The sequence below is a fragment of the Prionailurus bengalensis genome, chromosome B2 (genome assembly GCF_016509475.1).
Source record: "Prionailurus bengalensis isolate Pbe53 chromosome B2, Fcat_Pben_1.1_paternal_pri, whole genome shotgun sequence".
Classification (NCBI taxonomy): Eukaryota; Metazoa; Chordata; class Mammalia; order Carnivora; family Felidae; genus Prionailurus; species Prionailurus bengalensis.
Window position 1 is genome coordinate 25,584,705 of NC_057349.1, and position 21,535 is coordinate 25,606,239.

General features: G+C 39.2%; 1 protein-coding gene across 3 annotated transcripts in view; it reads right to left on the reverse strand.

Annotated features, from left to right (window-relative positions):
• RIPK1 (receptor interacting serine/threonine kinase 1) overlaps positions 1-21,535 on the reverse strand; it is a 42,086-nt gene that overhangs the window by 14,118 nt on the left and 6,433 nt on the right. For all 3 annotated transcript variants that reach the window (XM_043590937.1, XM_043590936.1, XM_043590938.1), the window contains exons 2-6: positions 13,816-14,036; positions 12,619-12,775; positions 9,120-9,257; positions 7,547-7,778; positions 5,382-5,531 (exon numbers count right to left, since the gene is read on the reverse strand). In XM_043590937.1, coding sequence (XP_043446872.1) covers positions 5,382-5,531; positions 7,547-7,778; positions 9,120-9,257; positions 12,619-12,775; positions 13,816-13,967 — 829 coding nt within the window. In that variant the 5' untranslated portion in view covers positions 13,968-14,036. The remainder of the gene's footprint in view (positions 1-5,381; positions 5,532-7,546; positions 7,779-9,119; positions 9,258-12,618; positions 12,776-13,815; positions 14,037-21,535) is intronic.

A 21,535-nucleotide genomic window follows, 5' to 3' on the forward strand; every position in this document is an offset into this window, starting at 1 on the left:
CTCTGTCCCAAAAATAAATAAACGTTGAAAAAAAAAATTAAAAAAAAAAAATAAAACATACTACTCTGATGTAAAACAGATCTGGGTAGCTCCTATACTATTAAAGAAATTAACTTCACAATTTTAAACTCTCAAAAAAGAGGGGTGCCTGGGTGGCTCAGTCAGTTGGGCGTCCACTTCGGCTCAGGCCATGATCTCACGGTTCATGTGTTTGAGTCCCACATTGGGCTCTGTGCTGACAGCTCAGAGCCTGGAGCCTGCTTCAGATTCTGCGTCTCCCTCTCTCTCTGTCCCTCCCCCACGCACGCACGTCCAGACTCTCTTTCTCTTTCTCTCTCTCAAAAAAGGAATAAACATTAAAAAAAATTTTTTAACTCCCAAAAAAGAAATTTCCAGGCCTAGATGGTTTCATGGGAGAATTCTATCAAACTTTTAAAGAATTGACATCAATTACATCCATTCTCTTCCAGAAAATAGGAGGAAAAACTTGTCAATTTATTTTATGAAGCCAATATTGACCCTGATAGCAAAACCAGACAAAGGGGGGCACCTGAGTAGCATAGTCAGTTAAACGTCTGACTCTTGATCTCAGCTCAGGTCATGATCTCATAGTTCATGAGTTCAAGACCCATACTGGGCTCTGTGCTGATGGTGTGGAGCCTGCTTGGGATTCTGTCTCCCCTTCTTTCTGCCTTCCTCCACTTGTGCTTTCTTTCTCAAAATAAATAGACTTTAAAAATTAAAAAAAAAAAAAAAAAAAAAGACAATATAAAAACCAGAAAGGTATAGACTGATATCCTCATGAATATACATGCAAAAGTCTTAAAAAATACTAGCGAATGGAATTTAGCAATAAATAAAAAGAATCATACACCACTACTGAATAGGTTTTATTCCTGAGATGCAAGGCTGGTTTGGTACTCAAAAATCAATCAGTGTTGGGGCGCCTGGGTGGCGCAGTTGGTTAAGCGCCGACTTCAGCCAGGTCACGATCTCGCGGTCCGTGAGTTCGAGCCCCGCGTCAGGCTCTGGGCTGATGGCTCAGAGCCTGGAGCCTGTTTCTGATTCTGTGTCTCCCTCTCTCACTGCCCCTCCCCCGTTCATGCTCTGTCTCTCTCTGTCCCAAAAATAAATAAACGTTGAAAAAAAAAAATTTTTAAAAAAAATAAAAAAAAAAAAAAAAAAAAAATCAATCAGTGTTAATTCCCCATCCTAACAGTTTAAAGAAGCAAAATAATGACCATATCCATCAATGCAGAAAAAGCAGTTGACAAAATTCAAAACCCATTCATGATAAATTCTCAGAAAAGTAAGAACAAATATGGTGAACTTCCTCAACTGATAAAGAGTATCTACTAAATACCCAAAACTAACATCATACTTCATAGTGAAAGTCCAAATGCTTTCCCCAAATACTGAGAAAAGATGAGGATATCTGATTTCACTGCTCTTATTTAAGATAATGCTAGAAATTCTAGACAATATGATAAAGTAAGAAAAGGAGATAAAAGTCATATAGATCAGAAAGGAAGAAATAAAACTGTCCCTATTTGGAGATGACATGAAAATCTAAAAAAAGATCTCCTAAAAAACTCCGGGAATTAATAAGTGAGTTCAACAGAGTCATAAGGTACAAGATTAACATACAAAAAAAAAAAAAAATCAACTATATTTCTATATTCTAGCAATGAGCAAATGGACACCTAAATTTAAAATACAAACTATTTAGGGGCGCCTGGGTGGCTCAGTCGGTTGAGTGTCCAACTTCAAGTCAGATCATGATCTCGCGGTCTGTGAGTTCGAGCCCCGCGTCGGGCTCTGGGCTGATGGCTCAGAGCCTGGAGCTGCTTCTGATTCTATGTCTCCCTCTCTCTCTGCCCCTCCCCCATTCATGCTCTGTCTCTGTCTCAAAAATAAATAAACGTTAAAAAAAAAATAAAAAAAAATTAAATACAAACTATTTATAATTTGTCAAAAAAGAGAAATATATAGAACTCGCATGCTGAAAACTATACAACCCTGATAAAATAAATCAAAGAAGATATAAATAAATGAAGAGACATATTGTGTTTGTGGATTTGAAGGCTTGATATAGTAAAGACCTCAGTTCTCCCCAAATGGATATACTGATTTAACACAATTTCTACAAAAATTCTAGTAAGATTTTTTTTTTGGTAGGTACAGACAAGATTTTTCTAAATTTTATATGGAAAGACAAAGGAACTAGAGGAGCTGAAAGAATTTTTAAATAAAGAATTTATTTAATTCTACTCAATTTTAAGACTTATATCACTATATTAATTAAGACTGTGGGTACTGACAGAGGGGAGATGCATGGAATAGAGATACACCAGAATACAGAACCCAGAAATATACCCATACAAACATCCCAACTGATTTCTGCCAAAGAAGAAAAAGCCATTCAATGGAGGAAAGATAGACTTTCAAACAAATGGTGCCTGAACAAGTGGATATTCATAAGCAAAAAATCAACTTCAAACTAAGCCATGTACCTTATACAAAAATTAATTCAAAACGGATGTGGTATTTTCCAATAAATATAAACTGAAAACTGGCAAGAAGGACAACCAAATATTTAGTTCTGTGCTACTGTTCTTTGGTTAGCAATTAAAAATTTTCCTGGACAATTAGAAAAAATATATATAGAAAAAAATATACTTAACACAGAATTAAATGTAAAACTGTAAGAATTTTAGAACAAAACACATGAGAAAATCTTTGAGATCTAACACTGACAGTGTTCTTAGGCTTGACATCAAAGTACAATCCATAAAAAGGAAAAATCAATAAACTAGACTTCAAAAACTTGTACTCTATGAAAGATGCTGCTAAAAGGATAAAGAAACCCTTATATGTTGGAAGAAAATATTTGCAAACCACGTATCCAATGAAGAAATACTATATATAATATATAAAGAGCACTCAAAATTCAACAGTAAAAAACAAAGCAATCAAATGAGAAAATGGGCAAAAGACATAAAGCAGCATTTCACCAAAGCACATAAAAAAATATTCAATGTCCTTAGCCATTAGAGAACCCACAAAAAAGCAATCATGAAACTACCATACAACCTAGCTATCTCATTCCTGGGTATTGTTCCAGAGAAATAAAGACATATATCCACACAAAAACATGTAACAATGAATATTTACAGCACTGTTAGTTATAACAGCCAAAAACTAGGAGCAAACCAGATTTCCTTTGAGGAGTGAATAAATAAACTGTTGTACATCCACACCATGGAATGCTACTCAGCAACAAAAAGGAACAAATCATTGACTCAAACAACCACTTGGATGAATCTCTAGGGAATTATGGTGAGTGGCAAAAAGCCAATCCAAAGGGAACCCAAAAAGTAGTTTATGATTCTATTCATGTAATATTTGTGAAATGACCAAAATGATAGTGAACAGATTCGTGATCACCAGAATGTGAAGGAGAGGGGTGGGGCTGGGGAGGAGAGTAGGGTTGGCTATAAGAGGGCAACATAAGGGACCCTTATGGTGATGGAGATGTTCCATATCTGACCATATCAATGTCAGTATCCTAGTTGTGATACTATACTATATATAGTTTGGCCAGATGCTATCATTGGGTTAAACTAGGTAAAAGGTATAAGGGATGTTTCTGTGTTCTTCCTTTTTTTTTTTTTTTTTTTTTTTTAAGATTGTTAAGTAGGGGTACCTGGGTGGCTCAGTAGGTTGAGCATCTGACTTCAGCTCATATCATGATCTCATGGTTCAGTTCATGAGTTCCAGCCCCACATCAGGTTCATTCCTGTCAAAACCAGAGCCCATTTCAGATCCTCTGTTCCCCTCTCTCTGCCCCTCCCCCGCTTGTGTGATTTTTTTTTTTTTCCTCTCTCTCTCTAAAAAATAAACACTAAAAAAAGAAGAGATTTTTAAGTAATCTCTACACCCAACCTGGGGCTTGAATTTACAACCCCGAGATCAAGAGTCGCACACTCTACCAACTGAGAAACTCCCCTCTGTCTTTTTCTTACAACTACACATAAATCTATAATTATCTCAAAACAAGAAATTTAATTTAATTTTCATTTTTTAAAGTTTATTCAATTATTTTAAGGGGGGGCAGATAGAGGGGGGGGGAGGGGGAGAATCCCAAGCAGGTTCCACACTGTCAATGCAGAGACCAATGCAGGGCTCAAACCCATAAACCGTGAGATCACGACCTGAGCTGAAGTCAAGAGTCGGATGCTTAAAAGAATGAGCTGCCTCAAGAAATTTAATTAAAAAAAAAAAAAAATGAAAAAGGCATGGAAGAAGAGAAGAGACCAAGCCAGGAGAAAATTCAGGCTAAGAGAATAAGAAAACAAGCAAGTAAATTAAAGTACCACTCTAATCCTTGGTAGTAGTGATAGACGAGGCTTTAATTCTGTTTCTTCATAGCAGAAATATGAAAGTAAAATGCTTTGTAGGCTCCTAAGTGACTTCCTACTATTTATTTTGTCCTCACCTGATTTTCTTTCCTCTGATTTCCATTTTTCCTCTGCCTCTAGGATCTTAGCAAGATCCTAGGTAACCTAGGGGTATGAGAGGAGGTACAAGATGTGGCAAACATCCATATCCCTTGCCCTCTCCCTCCACTACAGGCCCAATCAAAATGACAACATACATCTTCAAATATGTCAGCTACACAAGGGGAGGGAGAAGAAAGAAAAGAAGCTACAAAATAAGAAGGCCAGTGGAAGCAACCCAGGTATCCACCAACAGATGAATGGATAAATAAATGTGGTATATACATACCATTCAGCAAGAAAGAGGAAGGAGATTCTGACATGTGCTACAACATGGAGGAACCTTAAAGACATTATGCTGAAAGAAGCCAGGTACAAAAAGATACTGTATGATTCCACTTATATGAGGTACCCAGAGAGGTCAAATTCCTAGAGATGGAAAGTGAGAATGGTTGGTTGCCAAGGGCTGGGGGAAGGGGAATGGGGAGTTGGTATGTAATGGGTACAGAGCTTTGGTTTGGGAAGACAAAAAAGTTTTGGAGATGGACGGTGGTGATGGCTGCACAACACTGTGAGTGTACTTAATGCCACTGAACTGTATACTTAGAGAAGGTTGAAATGGTAAATTATGTGTTATGTATATTTTAACATAATTTTTTAAAAAGTTCTATGAAAAAAAAAGAAATGAGGGCCTTATATGCCTTCATGCTTTTGAGAGGGATAGTATCTTTTTAATTGAACAAAATGTTTGAAATCCAGAAAAGCAATCTGAAATCACAAGTAGAGCTCAGTGTTTTAAAAACTTAGAGCAACTTTTTGATAACGTCTTACTAAGAAAATGGCCTCATAGGCGATGTATATAGCCATAAAAGCTGCTCTTACCAGCAAATGTTGGCCGAACTTCTGGATCCGCCTCCCAGCATTGCTTCATGATGCTGATAATCTCCTCTGGGCAGTACTCAATGATGTCTTCCACATTTGGTCTGTTCCCAGATTTAATGCAGATTATCAACTGCTGCTCACAGATAGCATCTATAAAGCAAAAAGGGATTTAAGTTGACTTTTTCTCAGGTCCTAAATGTCTCAGGCAGGAAGATCGCAGGGTTTGGACAAGGCTGGATGTCTCTCTGCCTGGGGTGTGTTTTCAGTAGGGCTGTCTTATTCCTTAGGGGCAGAATGACCCTCTGACATGGTCCACCGCCCAGATGATCAAACAACATCTTAACCTCTGGAGATGAAAGACAGAATTCACACCAAAGAGGTCTCCTGGTAGAACAAATAGAATATGTGACTAAAACCAATGGCATACTTCAGATTTTACTATAGAGACAAATAAGGTACGGCTCTTGCCTGTAAGGAGCTCAGTTTATTGAGAGTAACATAAAATATAGAGTGATAATTGCTATTTAAAAAGTAAGCACAAAGGTTTCTGCTAACACAACCATGACTAGAGGGTCAGAGAAGGATTTGCTGAGTCTAGAAACATAAGTGGGATTTATCCATGTAAAGAATCAGGAAGGAGGACTCAGAGAGGAGGATTCCAGGCTAGGGAAGCAGGATATGAATAGACTGGAAGTCCCCCAAATCATAATGTAGCCCAGGAATTATGAGTAGCTCACCATAACTGGGCAAAATGACTAAAGAAAGACAGGTAAGGAATGAGGCTAGAGAAAGATGGAAAAGCTAAATCAGAGAGGGCTTTGTATTCCATACTGAAGAATTTGAACTTTATCCTGAAGGCCCAGTGAGCCTTGGAAAGATTTCAAAAATATGAGTGAGATGGTCATACTTGCCTTTTAGGACAACCAGCGTGGCTGAAGTGTGAATGGGGGATTGCATGAGCAGCCATCAGCAAAAATACGGAGGGTCTGAACTACATAGAGTCTGGTGGGGATAGAGAGAAGTGGATGGATTCAAGATGTAGCCTGAATCACATATAATCTTGAGTTCATAGGTTTAAATGTGTGATTGCATGTGGGAGACAAGAGGCAAAGCTAAGACGTGAAATGCTTCTGGCCCAACAACTAGGTAGGGTACAGGGGGTGGGAGGAGAGAGGGTGAAGCCATTTTCTGAACACGAGAAGAGCAGAGCCAAGTGGACTACACAGAGAACATGTAGATGACTCTGTTTGAGGGCATGTTGCTTTGGGGTTCCTCTGGTATGTGTAATAGATACAACAGATAAGTGGATATCCAGGCTAGGGCTCTAGATAAGAGATTTGAGAGGCCTTGGCAAAGTAGTGATCATTAAACCAGAGGAGCCAATAATCACCCAAGAAAAAGGGACCAGGAAAGGTCCAGTAATTTAGGCACTTAACAAACTGAGGAATGAGTACTGTATCTTCTCCTGCATGAATCATGTCTTTCTCATCTTTTTATTCTTAATTCCAATTAAAGTGCCCATAGTAAGTACTGAAAAGATATAATTCTTATCTATTTGTTTTTTTGCCTATTTATTTATTTAGAGTGTGAGTGCACACAGGGGAGAGGCAGAGAGAGAAGGGACAGAGAATCCCAATCAGGGATCCCTAACAGCACAGAGCCCCAACACAGGGCTGGATCTCACAAATCATGAGATCATGACCTGAGATGTAGAACCTCCAGAGTAAGAAGCTTAACCAACTGGGCCACCCAGGTGCCCCGAAAAGAAGTAATTCTTGAGTGAAGGAGCAAGTGAATGAATGAAAGTATGAGGCATATGTGTCCTAAGCAGAAGCAAGCAAGCTTTCCTGTCCAGGAAAAATCCTGGAATTCTACAATACCTCCCAAGCTCAGATACATCATCAAGGCTCCTATTTGTCCTGTGATCCCTGATTCCTAAACTGAGATTAATCATTCATTCACCACAAATGTACTGAACACCAACTGTGTGTGTAGAGACTGGGGAAATAGCACTGACTCAGTCAGATACCGTCCCAGCCCTGGTGTAGCTTATGGTCTAGTAGGTAAAAAGACGTTATAAATCTTAACTGATGTCATTGAAGGCCACTATTTCACTCAGCAGATTTGAGTAACACATAGATTCTACTCCTCTATAAACATCTTACTTTCATATGGCTCCTTATTCGCAAATATTGCCCAAAGTACTATGCCAAAGCTGTATACATCTGACTTCTCTGAGGGTTTTGCGTTGATGTCATTCAGATGCTCAGGGGCCATGTAGCAGAGGGTTCCACCATTTTTCTTAGGGGCGCTATTATTCATTTTTCTCTGCTCATTATTTTCTTCTTTAGTCAGTTTACTCCACGTCTTAAAGGAAGCCACGCCAAGATCAGCTATCTGCAAGAGATCAAGCCAATGGGAGTGTTCTGTGAAAGCTATAAGCAAATCAGACTTGTCTTTAACTCTGGGGCTTATCTAATAGATGCAAGGTATAGTGAATTTCCTGAAGTGGTTACACTAGATAGGTTTAAAACAGCTACTTCTGAACAGACTCACAGAAATTTTGTGTCTCTTCAGCCATCTAAGAAAATCTCCCCTAAGAAATGTTCATGTGAAATTCTGGTATCTCAGTTCTTATGCAATAAACCCAGGGAATTTGCTAGTAGGGTTGGGGGAGGGGGAGGAAAGAGGAAAAGCAGAAGTATTTCTGACATGAACTACAGTAAAACATGTTTATTCTAATTCCTCATTTACTCTGCATATTTTTTTCAACTACTTCTGGGGCTAGGAATACAAGGTATTTTCTTCTCAGCAGATTTGTAGAGCAGATGGTGAGTAGGTACTGCACCTTCAATTTTCCCCAACGGTGTTCCAAAGCCCATGGATGCGAGAGTCTAAGGATTCCAAAGACACTGAGGAAAAGGACGGTAGTGTTACTTGTTTTGAGTTGGTAGCCTGAACCTAAGAGATGACAGGATGGGAAGGAGGAGAAAAACAGACAAGAAAGCAAAGAGAAAAATACAAAGGTCAGACACAGAACTAAGAGGGAGATGGCCGGATAAAATTACAGAACCACACGGTTAAGAAGAAATCAAAGGTGACAGTTTTACTTTTGCCTTTAGGAATCCAAGCATATAGGTATGAATTCCAGCACGTGATTATCTAAAATCCAGAGATTCTAACATAAGAGATACATTAGAGGTAAGTTATTATTGTAAAGAAGGAACCTTCCTTTAAAGTCGTAGGATTAAAAATCTGTCCAAGATTAGAAGGAAGTGTTAGAAGCACAATCTTGTAGTAGAAGGATGCCTGCATAAGCAGTTCCTGAGTTCTCCCCCAAAAGCTGCTTCCCCTTTTAGATTCTCGCGCTTGGATTCCTGTTCCCCAAGCCAATTAGACGTGATGTTCCATCTAGTTAAATCTTGCTCTTGAGTGAACAAAAGGAAAATCCTTTCCCTTTGTTCCCTTTACTACAATGGAAAAAGTTAGAATTAAAAAAAAACAAACTGATACAAAATATAGATTAAAGTCAGTAAATAAATAAATAATATGGACTCCATCAAGTCCGTATCTTTCTTTTCAATCCTTGGCAGAAACTTCCAGCACCACCACCACCAGTTATATATAAGCTGAGTGAGGTCTTCCTTTAAGGTCTACCATGTGAAAAAATGGATCTATAGTGGAGAATTAAAACTAAAATCACCCTAATCTTCTAGAAACCTTTAGATTATGATTTACCTTAATGTGAAAGTCATCATCAACGAGGATATTTTCAGGCTTTAGGTCCTTGTGTATTACTCCTTCTCCATGTAAGTAGCACATTCCTTCAATGGTTTCCATAATTATCCTTCCTTTTACAGAAAGGGGGATACTGATCTAAAACAGTGATAGTTAAGTCTATGAAATGGAAAGGTAATCAAACAGGCCAAACCGACTGTTTTATTCAAGAGTACTGGGGTCTGAACCTTAGAACAGACAGATCTTCCTTGACATATAATGGGGTTACATCCCAAACCCATCATAAGTTAAAAATATCATTAAATTGAATATGTGTTTAAACTAACCTAGTGAACATCATAGCTTAGCCTAGCCTATCTTAAAAATGCTCAGAACACTTATATTAGCCCTCGTTGGGCAAAATCTTGAACACAAAGCCCATCTTATAATAAAACACTGAACATCTCATGTAACTGACTGAATACAAAATGGCAAGTGAGAAACAGAATCGCTGTGTGACTAACCAAATGGTTGTGAGCATATCAACTATTTACCTGTGATCACATAGCTGACTGGGAGGTGAGGCTCATGGCCACTGCCCACCATCATAAGACAGGCTGGTACTGTGTGTCACTAGCCCAGGAAAAGATCCAAATTCAAAATTCAAAGTATCATTTCCAATGAATGCCTATTGCTCTTGACTGTCATAAAGTCAAAAAATTGGTAAGTCCAACCATCATAAGTTGGGGACTATCGGCAGTTACCAGGATTCCTTCTATTATGCTGTTTAGCACTGCTGTCATTTTAAAAGAAGTCCCCTTTTAAAGAAAGATTTCATCCCAGGTGCTAAGGGTACTAATGTTGTGCTCTGTCATGTAAAAATAAAACTTTCATGCCAATATGGCAATATACTAAAATGCTGTAAAATTAAGCTCCTTGAGAGCAAAACATCACCACCACCACCACCATCATCATCATCATTCTAGAATGCATCCTGACTACCTGGCATGGTGCCTGGAATGTTTGTTGAATGATGGATAAATAAATAAGCAAAAAACAAGTATTTTTCTATAGTACATTAATATGTACTACTATATATTAAATAGGTGAACAGTGTCACAGAAATGTATAGATGAACATTGAGAAAAAAAGAATACAAGAGAACATGCTCACACTTATTACAAATATGTAAAGACTAATCTATGGGATAACATGATGTTAAAACAATGCTGAAGTGGGTTTAATATCTATTTGGTGATTTGGTATCATCTATTTTAGATCTTTGTAAATTCTTAAGTCACTCTTACTTACGACTGTATTCTAGTTGTATAAATATCAACATTAATACAGACAACTCCAATTTCTATTATAGCAGCTAAACATTAGTTTTGCTTAACAATGAAAAATGCAAACTGTTTGTATGTGTGTGTACGTGTATATGTGCACAGTCTCTAGTTTACAAACAAGGCTTTTTAGGCTGATTTCTAAAAATTTAGATATATGTTGGTTGTTGGTAAACAGGAAAAAAATTTAAATGATGGACGTTAGATTCCCAAGTCAACCCCCCAAATCATATTTAAAACCCACAATGGAGATGAATTAGTCACCTGATCACCAGCATACATAAAACAGCCAGAGATTTTCCTTTCTTCCTTGATATACCTTTGGACTTAAGAAAAAGTTCTGAGCAAGCAAAGGAAAGACCTTCTCATTCCCCTTCCTGATTTTCTCCCTCATGTCCTCTTGAGTTCCCTCTGGAGCCCAAACTAGTCTACCTTATCTTTGCCTAATCCGGGAGAATGCCCTCTTGTCCCAAAAGATTTACCTCCCAATCAAAATGACTATTTACTTCATGCAGCAGCTGATCTTACCCAGTTTGGGGGAGAAGAGCAATCTGATCAAATTACAACACAATGTGTATAGGTGAACCTCTCTTACCCCTTCCCACAGGTATCTGTGAGAGATGTCTGGGACTTAAAAGAATTGAAGAACAGACATAATTTTGGGCAGATGTAGGGTCGGGGGGGAGAAGACAGGAAAAGGGGGAATATCTGCCCTAAAGAAAGCCACATCCCACCACTGTCTCATGCAATCTATGCTTTGGCCAAATCCAGTTACTTATAAGTTTCCCAGATATGGCATACTCTCATTCCTTTGCACATGCCATTGTCTCTGCCTGGAACCCTTATTCCCTAATTATCTGCTTGTCATTTGGGCTTTGGCCCAAGCATCCTCCTTCTGGAATCCCTTCCTATTTATCACACGCTAAAGTGACTGCTGCTCCTTTGTGTTCCCACAGCACACTAGGAGGATGTTTATCACAACACAATTGCACCATACTGTTCACTTCCTTATCTGTCCCTTTTATGTGTGTCATATTTGCTATTGCTTCTTGATTAACTAGCACAAGGCCTTGCTCTTACTAGGTAGATAAACTCAGGGCACCTGGGTGGCTCAGTCGGTTAAGTGTCTGACTCTTGTTTTCGCCTCAGGTCATGATCTGATGGTCGTGAGATCAAGTTCAGCGTGAAGACTGCTTGGGATTCTCTCTCTCTCTCTCTCTCTCTCTCTCTCTCTCTCTCTCTCTCTCTCTTCCTCCCTCCCTCCCTCCCTCCCTCCCTCCCTCCCTCCCTCTTCCACTGCCCTTCTCCCCTGAGCTCTCTCTCAAAACAAACAAAAACAAAACAAAATGAAATACCTTTAGAAAAATAAACTCTATGGGGTGCCTGGATGGCTCAGTTGGTTAAGCACAGGATTTGGACTCAGGTCATGATCTCATGGCTTGTGGGTTTGAGTCCCATGTCAGGCTCTGTGCTGACAGTGTGGATGAAGCCTGCTTCGGATTCTGTGTCTGCCTGTCTCTCTGCCCCTCCCCTGCTAGTGCTCTGTGTCTCTCTCTCTCAAAAATAAATAAACATTAAAAAAATTTTTTTAACAGATAAACTCTATAAAATGTTTTATCAACGTGATTTGGTTTTCATAAATCAATTTTTATTTTCCTATTTTAAGTCTTACTTATCCAGTGTTGTTGCCTCTAGTGTTCTATATTTAGCCTGTAAGTTTCTTAAATGGTATCAAAGGGCAATCATCAATATTCCATCTCCACACACAGTTATTGAGAGTGTACATCCTTTAACCAATCAGTCAGTGTTTACTGTTACCTATTAGGCATACACTTCACATCATGAAGACAGTGCTTGTCCCTGAACAGTGGATGCTGGGGTGGCTGACAAAAGCCTACTATAAGACTAAGACATGGGTGGGGGGGACCTCCCCAGGTGAGGGGTACAGACAGCTGTCTGCAAGGATTGACGGGAAGGCAAGACCACCTTCTGGGGCAGGGAAAGTCCAGGATGCTTTAACAAGGGGACTGACTTCAGAAAATCCAAAGTATCTAGCCATTCACACAAGGGTTATTTGACACCAACAAGCTACAAAAGAACACAGTGGCAATAACCATCACAGACAGGCAGCCCCCGAGCCGCTGTGCCCGTACAGTGCACAGCAAAGCCCTCTTTACCTCCGCTTTCAGAACGTGCATCAGGTTGCCCTTTTCCATGTACTCCATCACCAGGGAGTAGTTTCCTTCTTCTAAGATGACACCCAGGAGCTTCACCACCCGATTATGTCTCAGCCTGTGCATCATCCTGCCCTCTTCAAGGAGGGACTCGTTGTACCTGCGGGAGAGAAAGGTGCTGTTAAGATGGGCACAGTTAGTGCCCTTGTCCTTGTTCCCCCAAGAAACACAGCATATGGCTCCAATGCATCACATCACATGGGCTTGTGTTGGTACTTGTGCATGTACTGATCCCTTCTGGGTCCAGGCTACAAGCTTCCAGATGCAGAGGCGTTTCCTGCTCATCTTCATATTCCTCCTTCCCAGTTACAGGCAGTGAGTGCTCAAGAAACAGTAGGTCAATAACGAATGAATGCAGAGGAAATGAAGAGCAGCAAGGAGAAGCAGCCTGAGAAAAGGGCTGCGTTGGACAGGATAATTAAAAATGCAGCCTCTCTTGGGGCACCTGGGTGGCTCAGTTAAGCGTCTGACTTGGGCTCAGGTCATGATCTCATGGTTCATGAGAGCCCCGCGTCAGGCTCCGTGCTGATAGCTCAGAGCCTGGAACCTGCTTCGGATTCTGTGTCTCCATCTCTCTTTCTGTCTCCCCCCCACTCACGTTCTGTCTCTCTCTCTCAAAAATAAACATTAAAAAAAAAAAGGCAGCCTCTCTTGGTAACCACTCTGGCAGGAACAAAGGGAGGTAAAACAAGTCCACCAGCTGCTTTAAAGAGAGGGCTTCTGGAACTTCTAATTAATAGGCTACTTCCCCCACCCCCAGACTTAGGGCTGGTCCTTACCAAAATGGTGAAGGAAGTATTTAAGTCTATCTCCAGGACCCCTCCCCATTTTCTTCTCATTGCCTCCCTCATTACCCTTAATCTCCTTCCCCTTCTTTATTTCCTTCTCTTTGTCTTTCATCATTTATTACTGCAAGCTTTTTGCTAACCAGCCTCAGAATCCTCATCAGTGGCACAGGGAGAATAATAATAACCAGCTTTCAGGGTTATCTGACATAAAGCCCACACGCTGATATGCCACAGTCTGTCTCATTCTAAAGCCTGGGCCATGGCATATCCACTGCCTTGCCCTGCTCCTCCACGGTAACTCTTCCCATGGCCAGCCTGTAATTTGGCCCACCCACCTCTGATCCCAACTCACTCAGTACACTTGGGGCCTGTGTACACCTTTTTCAGGATTACGAGTCCATGGGATCTGTGTAAACACAAAGACACCTTTCCAAAGCCCCCGCTGTCAAGATGCTCCTTCTCCAAAAAGTCACTAGATTTCATCTTAATGTCATCCAAGGACATGTCTGGTTTCCTTGTGAATCCTCAGAATGTCCAAAAATGCACCACTTTTTCCCCCTTCGGAGATGTGCCCTGTAAGAAAGACAAAAGGACATCTTAGTGCACAAAATCATTATTAAAAAAACATATGAAATTCTACCATATGTTCGGTGGAATCACAGAAAACCACATTTTATTTTTACTTTAAAAGATTGTTTTATTGACCAATATTGGAACAAAAAATGATGAGTGATGACAAAGTCTTTATATTATAGGTTATCTTTTTGTAAAGGGGGAAACATGGTGTTTTGCCATTAAAAGACAAGAGACATACATATGGACAGACATGTGTATCCGTAGCCTCCTAATGGGTCTCCCTGATTCTATCCCTATTCCTCTAGAGACTACTCTCAGCACAGCAGCCAGAAGGATCCTTTTACAAATGTAAACTAATTGTGTTACTTCTAAAACCCTCCACACACTCAGGGTAAGACCAAACTCCTTACCATGACCTACAGAACCCTCCAAGAGCCTGCCCCTGCCTACCTCTCTACCTCTTGCTTATTCGACTCTGGCCACACTGGCTTTGTTTCTGTGTCTTGAACTTGCCATGTGCTTTCTCTTCTGAGGACCTTGGCATTTACTCTTTCCTCTGGTTGGAGTGCTCTTCCCTGGATATTTTTGCATGATTTGCTCTCTCCTCAAAAAGTCCGTCACTGGCCTCCTGGCCTAAAGTAAGCCCCTTCTGTCAATATATATTTACTTTTTAACCTAGTTCCACTTTTGTAGCAATTATCATTATCTGAAATAACCTCATTTATATGTTTACTTTCAAGGGGTCAGTCTCCTCTACTGTAATATATCTTCCATGAAGGTAGAAATTTTTGTCTGTTTTGCTCATTGTTGTATTTTCACCACTTAGAACAGAGCTGGAACAAGTACACACTCATTACACAATATGCATCTTTATATTTATACTAATATTGAATCAATAACTAATTTATTATTATATTTCAAAACACTATTGCTTTTAGGAGCAGGAACCATGCCTATTTTCCTTCAGAATTTTGGCCCCAGTGCCTTGAAGGCTGCTTAGGATATAACAGATGCTCGATAAACATATTTGAACTGAACAAGGTCATACGCATAGATACACGGATTAAATGGACCCCCAACTTATTTTAAACATTGCTGAGCCCTTTCTGAAATGATAAACACTCCAAAAAGCACCCAGAAATTAAAATAAACTTTATCTACAAAGGTTAAATCTTTAGCTAATGTACAAATGTGATCTGTTCCTCCACTCTACCTTTGGCTACCTCTTTGATTTTTCCAACCTAAAACTAATCATTTACCAAGTCAGACAGTTCGTATTTTTGGATTCACCCACTCCTTTCCATGCCCACAGACATTCTCCTAATAAAGACTTTCATTGGCTCTTGTCCACACTTTTACAGAAAACGTCTAACAAGTGTCCTTCTCTCCTAGCCAACCAACATATAGGATGCCAGATTAATCTTATGAGAGTTCATATTTAGTCATATAATTCAAAAACTCTAGACCTACAAGGTTTGTGTGGCCCTGTATAACTGAACCCTGTCTACCAAATTAAGCATAGAATTCTCACCCTCACATTTAAAGCTCTTACTGGTATTCTACCAATCTCATTTTCCAGCTTTACTTTTTTTTTTTTTTAGTTCTAGTTAGTTAACATATAGTGTAGTATTGGTTTCAGAATTTACACATAACATATGTACACACCCAGTGCTCATCCCAACAAGTGCCCTCTTTAATGCCCATCATCCGTTTAGCCCAGCCCCCCAACCACCTACCCTCCAGCTCCTCAGTTTGTTCTCTATATTTAAGAGTCTTCTGGGGCACCTGGGTGGCTCAGTTGGCTAAGCGTCTGACTTCAGCTCAGGTCATGATTTCAAGGTTTGTGGGTTCGAGCCCTGAGTCAGGCTCTGTGCTGACAGCTCAGAGCCTGGAGCCTGCTTCGGTTCTGCTTCCCTCTCTTTCTGCCCCTCCCCCACTCATGCTCTATCTCTCAAAAACTGAATAAACATTAAAAATATGGGGGAAAAAAGAGTCTCTTATGGTTTGCCTCCCTCTCTGTATCTTATTTTCTTTTCTTTCCCTTCCCCTATGTTCATCTGTTTTGTTTCTTAAATTCCACATATGAGTGAAATCATATATTTTTTTCTGATGGACTTACTTCACAGCATAATACACTCTAGTTCCATCCATGTTGTTGTAAATGGCAAGATTTCATTCTTTTTGATGGCCAAGTAATATACCATTGTGTGTGTGTGTGTGTGTGTGTGTGTATATATATATATATATATATATATATATATACATACATATACATACATATATATGTATATATGTATATATATACACCACATCTTCTTTATCCATTCATCAGTCGATGGACATTTGGGCTTTTTCCATAATTAGGCTATTGTTGATAGTGCTGCTATAAACACTGGGATGCATGCATGTTCCCCTTCGAATCTGTATTTTATCCTCTGGACAAATACCTAGTAGTGCAATTGCTGGCTCATAGGGTAGTTCTATTTTTAACTTTTTGAGGAACCTCTGTACTGTTTTCCAGCATGGCTGTACCAGTTTGCATTCCCATCAGCAGTACAAAAGGGTTCCCCTTTCTCTGCATCCCTGCCAACATCTGTTGTTTCCTGAGTTGTTAATTTTAGCCATTCTGACAGGTGTGAGGTGGTATCTCATTGTGGTTTTTATTTGCATTTCCCTGAGGATGAGTGATGTTGAGCATCTTTTCATGTGAAAACCACAATTTGTATTCCTTTAGACTTCCATTTCTGGCAACATGGAGGACTAGAAAAATTTTAAAACCCTCCTGCTGCAAAAGACCTATGTGTGTTCGATAGCATAACACAAATATCCACTCAAATGCATAGGTAGGCCAATGGAAAGGAAAATAACTCCAGGGACTAAAAAAAGAACAGGGCACTGGCTGCAGGGCAATGACCCACATGGTGGCTGCTACAGACTGAATGTTTGTGTCTGCCCCAAACTTCATTTGTTGAAGCTCTAACTCCATTGTGATAATATTAGGAGATGGGGTCTTTGGGAGGTAATTGGGTCATTAAAGTGGAGGCCTCATGAATGAGATCAGGGTCCTTATAAAAAATATGAGAGTTCTCACTCTCTCTCTCCACTACATGAAGATGCGTCCTATGTCCCCAAAGACTAGTATGATGTTCACAGCAGCTTTATTCATGTTATCCCCAAACTGAAAACGGTTATGCATCAATAGGAAATGGATTTTTAAAAAAGGATTGTAGGGGTGCCTGGGTAGCTCAGTCAGTTGAGCGTCCAACTTTGGCTCAGGTCATGATCTTGTGGTTTGTGAGTTCGAGCCCTGCGTCAGCTCTGTGCTGACAGCTCAGAGCCTGGAGCCTGCTTCAGATTCCGTGTCTCCTTCTCTCTCTGCTCCTCCCCAGCTCACACTCTGTCTCTCTCTCTCTCTCAAAAATAAATAAAGGTAAAAAAAATTTTTTTAAGGATTGTATATTCATACTATGGATTACTACTCAGTAATAAAAAGCAATGAACTACTAATACACACAGCAATGTGAATGAGTCACAAAACATGGTAAGTATAAGGAGCCTTGTACAAAAGAATACATACTGTATAATTCCATCTATATTAAGTTCTGGAACAAGGTAATCTACACTGGAAAAGGAACACTGGTTGCCCACGGGCAGGGTGAGGACTGAATGGTTTGGGGCATGAGGAAACTTTCTGGGTGATGGTAATGTTCTGCCATCTCATTGGCGGTTAGGGTTACACACGCTTAAGCATTTGTCAATACTCAGTAAATATACTCTAGGTAAATCTTACAACAAAAGAAAAATCTGTAAACATACTGAAGTCTATCTTGTTAATGAAGTGCATGCTGAAAAAAGTGTACTGGTATCTGCAATTTACTTTGCAGACAAACTGGTGGCTAGAAAGAGTGGTAAATAGCTGGTCTGTGATAGCGCAGGCAGAATAAAATAATATTCATGGTAGACACACGGAAGTTCAGTGTAAAAATTTTTTTAACTACATTTCTATTTTTACTAATTTTTCCCATATATTCCTCACCCAGTTTATAATAGTACAGATAAAAAAAACTAAGAAACCAACTTTGTACATTACTATTAACTAAACACCCTACTTGATTAACTCATTTTTTTTTTTTTAACTAATGACATTTTTCTGTTCCAGGATCCAATCCAGAATACCACATTGCCTTTTGTAGCTCTTGATTTTTTAATTTTTTAAAAATCTTTTGACCCCCTTCACCCATTTCTCCCAGCCCCTGCCTTTGGCAACCCCAATCTGTTCTCTGTATCTATGATCTTCTTTTCCTTCTTCTTCTTCTTTTTTTTTTTTTTTTTTAAGATTCCACATATAAGTGAGATCATACGGTATTTGTGTTGCTGACACTTCACTTAGCATAATGCCCTCAAGGTCCATCCATGTTGTTACAAAGGGCAGGATTTCCTTCTTTTTTATGACTGAATAATGATGAGAATAATAATAAGAAAAAGATATATATATGTATATATGTCACATCTTATTTATCCATTCATCTATTGATGGACTTTTAGGCTATTTCCATATCTTGGCTATTGCAATTGATGCTGCTATGAACACGGGACTGCATATGTCTTTTTGAGTTAGTGTTTTTGTTTTCTTTTATTTTTTAATTTTTTTAATGTTTATTTTTGAGAAACAGACAGAGAAACAGAGTGTGAGTGAGAGAGAAGTAGAGAGAAAGGGAGACACAGGATCTGAAGCAGGCTCCAGGGTCTCAGCTGTCAGCACAGAGCCCAACGTGGGGCTCAAACCCACAAACCATGAGATCATGACCTGAGCCAAAGTCAGACATTTAACCAACTGAGCCACCCTGGTGTCCTTGTTTTTGTTTTGAGTAAATACCCAGAAGTGGAATTACTGGATCAAATGGTAGTTCTGTTTTTAATTTTTTGAGAAAGCTCCATACTGTTTTCCATAATGACTACACGTCACATTCGCACCAACAGTCCACAAGGGTTCCCTTTTCTCCACATCCTTGTCAACACTTGTTATCTTGTCTGTATGGTAACAGCAGTTCTAACAGGTATGAGGTGATATTCCTTTGTGGTTTTAACTTGCATTTCCCTGATGATGAGTAATGCTGATCTTTCATTTGCTGGTTGTCTGTATGTCTTCTTTGGAAAAATGTCTATTCAGATCTTCTGCCCATGTTTTAGTGGAATTTTTTTTTTTTTTTTTTTTTTTTTTTTTTTTGCTATGAAGTTGCTATGCATTCTTTATATATTTGGGATATCAAGCTCTTAGGATACATGATTTGCAAATATTGATTTCCATTCTGTAGGTTGCCTTTTCATTTTGTTGACAGTTTTCCTTTGCTGTGAAGAAGGCTTCTAGTTTGATGTAGTCCAAATTGTTTATTTTTGCTTTTGTTGCTTTTACTTGTGTTAGATTCAAAAAGTCACTGCCAGGACCTATGTCAAGGAGCTTATTGCCTATGGTTTCTTCTATAAGTTGTATGGTTTCAGATGTTATGTTCAAGTCTTTAATCCATTTCAAGTTAATTTTTTTGTATGGTATAAGATAGTGGTCAGTTTCATTCTTTTGTATTTGGCTATACAATTTTCCCAGCATGATTTATTGAGGAGATTGTCCTTTTCCCATTGTATATTCTTGGCTTATTTGTTGCAGATTAATTGGCCACACAGGTGTGAGTTTATTTCTGGGTTTTCTATTCTGTTCCATTGATCAGTCTCTTTTTATGCCAATGCCACACTATTTTAATTACTATGGCTTTGTAATAGAGTCTGAAATCAGAAGCACGATGCCTCCAGCTTTATTTTTTCTGGATATTGCTTTGCTGATTCAGGGTCTTTTGTGGTTCAATATATTTTAGGGTTGCCTGTTCTATTTCTGTGAAAACTAACATTGGAATTTTAATAGAGATTGAATTAAATCTGTATATTACTTTGGGTAGTACAGAAATTTTAACGTTATTAGTTCTTCCAATGAGCATGGAACATCTCTCCACTTATATCTTCTTCATTTTCTTTCCAAAATATCTTATAGTTTTCAGTACACAGATTTTTCAGTTCCTCAGTTAAATTTATTCCTAGGCATTTTTTCTTTAATTTTTTTTAACATCTATTCATTTTTGAGAAACAGAGCGCAAGTAGGGGTGGGGCAGAGAGAGAGAGGGAGACACAGAATCTCAAGCAGGCTCCAGGCTTTAAGCTGTCAACACAGAACTTGATGTGGATCTCGAACTCACAAACCGCAAGATCATAACCTGAGTGGAAGTGGAACACTTAACTGAGCCACCCAGGTGACCCCCCTAGGCACTTTTTTTTCTTTTTGATGCAATTGAAAAACAGAACTGTTTTCTTAATTACTCTTTGATAGCTCATTATTAGTGTCTAGAAATGCAACAGATTTTTTATATTGATTTTGTATCCTACAACATTACCGAATTCATTTATTACTTCTAACAGTTTTTTTATGGAATCCTCATGGTTTCCCATAGATAATATCATGTCTTCTGTAAATAGTGACAGCTTTGCTTTTTCCTTTCCAATTTGGATGCTTTTATTTCTTTTTCTTGCCTAATTGCTGTGGCTAGTGCTTCCAATATCATGTTGAATAAAAGTGGCAAGTTTCGGCATCCTTGTCCTATTCCTGATCTTAGACAAAAAGCTTTCAGCTTTTCACCATTGAATATTATGTTAGCTGTGGGTATAAAATCTTTTTAACTTTACACTTTGAAATTTTTCATAATAGAATATTGTGAGGCAGAGAATTTTTTAAAAAATTACCTCAGGTGTTTCTGAAAATGCCTAGGCTGATAGCGGTCTTGTGTAGTGGCCTGTGGTCATCTGCCTCAGGTTACCATCTACACCTTGTACAAAGGCTGTGGGTAGACCATGCCACCCCCAGAAAGCTCACATAGCAGCACAGTAGACAACACTATTTCTATAACATAAGACATCCCCAAACAAGAGGAAGCACCCTCTGGAAAGATGCACGTCTATCAGGTAGACAGGGAGTGGGGGAGGCTACCTAAATAACGGGCATGAAGACCAGGGGTAGAGGGTGGTGATGGAGCTGGGGCAGGCATAGAAGGAGAGGTAGCAGAGCCATAAATGCTGTGGAAAGAGCACAGACCTTTCTCTTGTGAGTATGAACTCCAGCTCTAAAATTTGTTAGTCCCGTGACTTGAGTAACTTACATAAGCCTCAATTTCCTCATTTCTGAAAGGAAAACACATTTCCTACTTTATGATTTTGGCTATGATTGGCCCAGCCACCCACATTTATCCATATTTAACCCATTTCAGTGGGTTTTGAGAATGCCAGGGTGCAGCTGAGATCCTCTGCTCAGCAGTGCTCTACTGATCCATCCCTGTAAGAATGGTAGAGTGGGAGGAGACAGAGTGATTTGTTCCACTCTCCCCTATAAACCTCTTAGGGCGTATTCTTCTCCTGGCTCATCCTATTCATCCTTCAGGTCTCAGTGAAATGTCATTTCC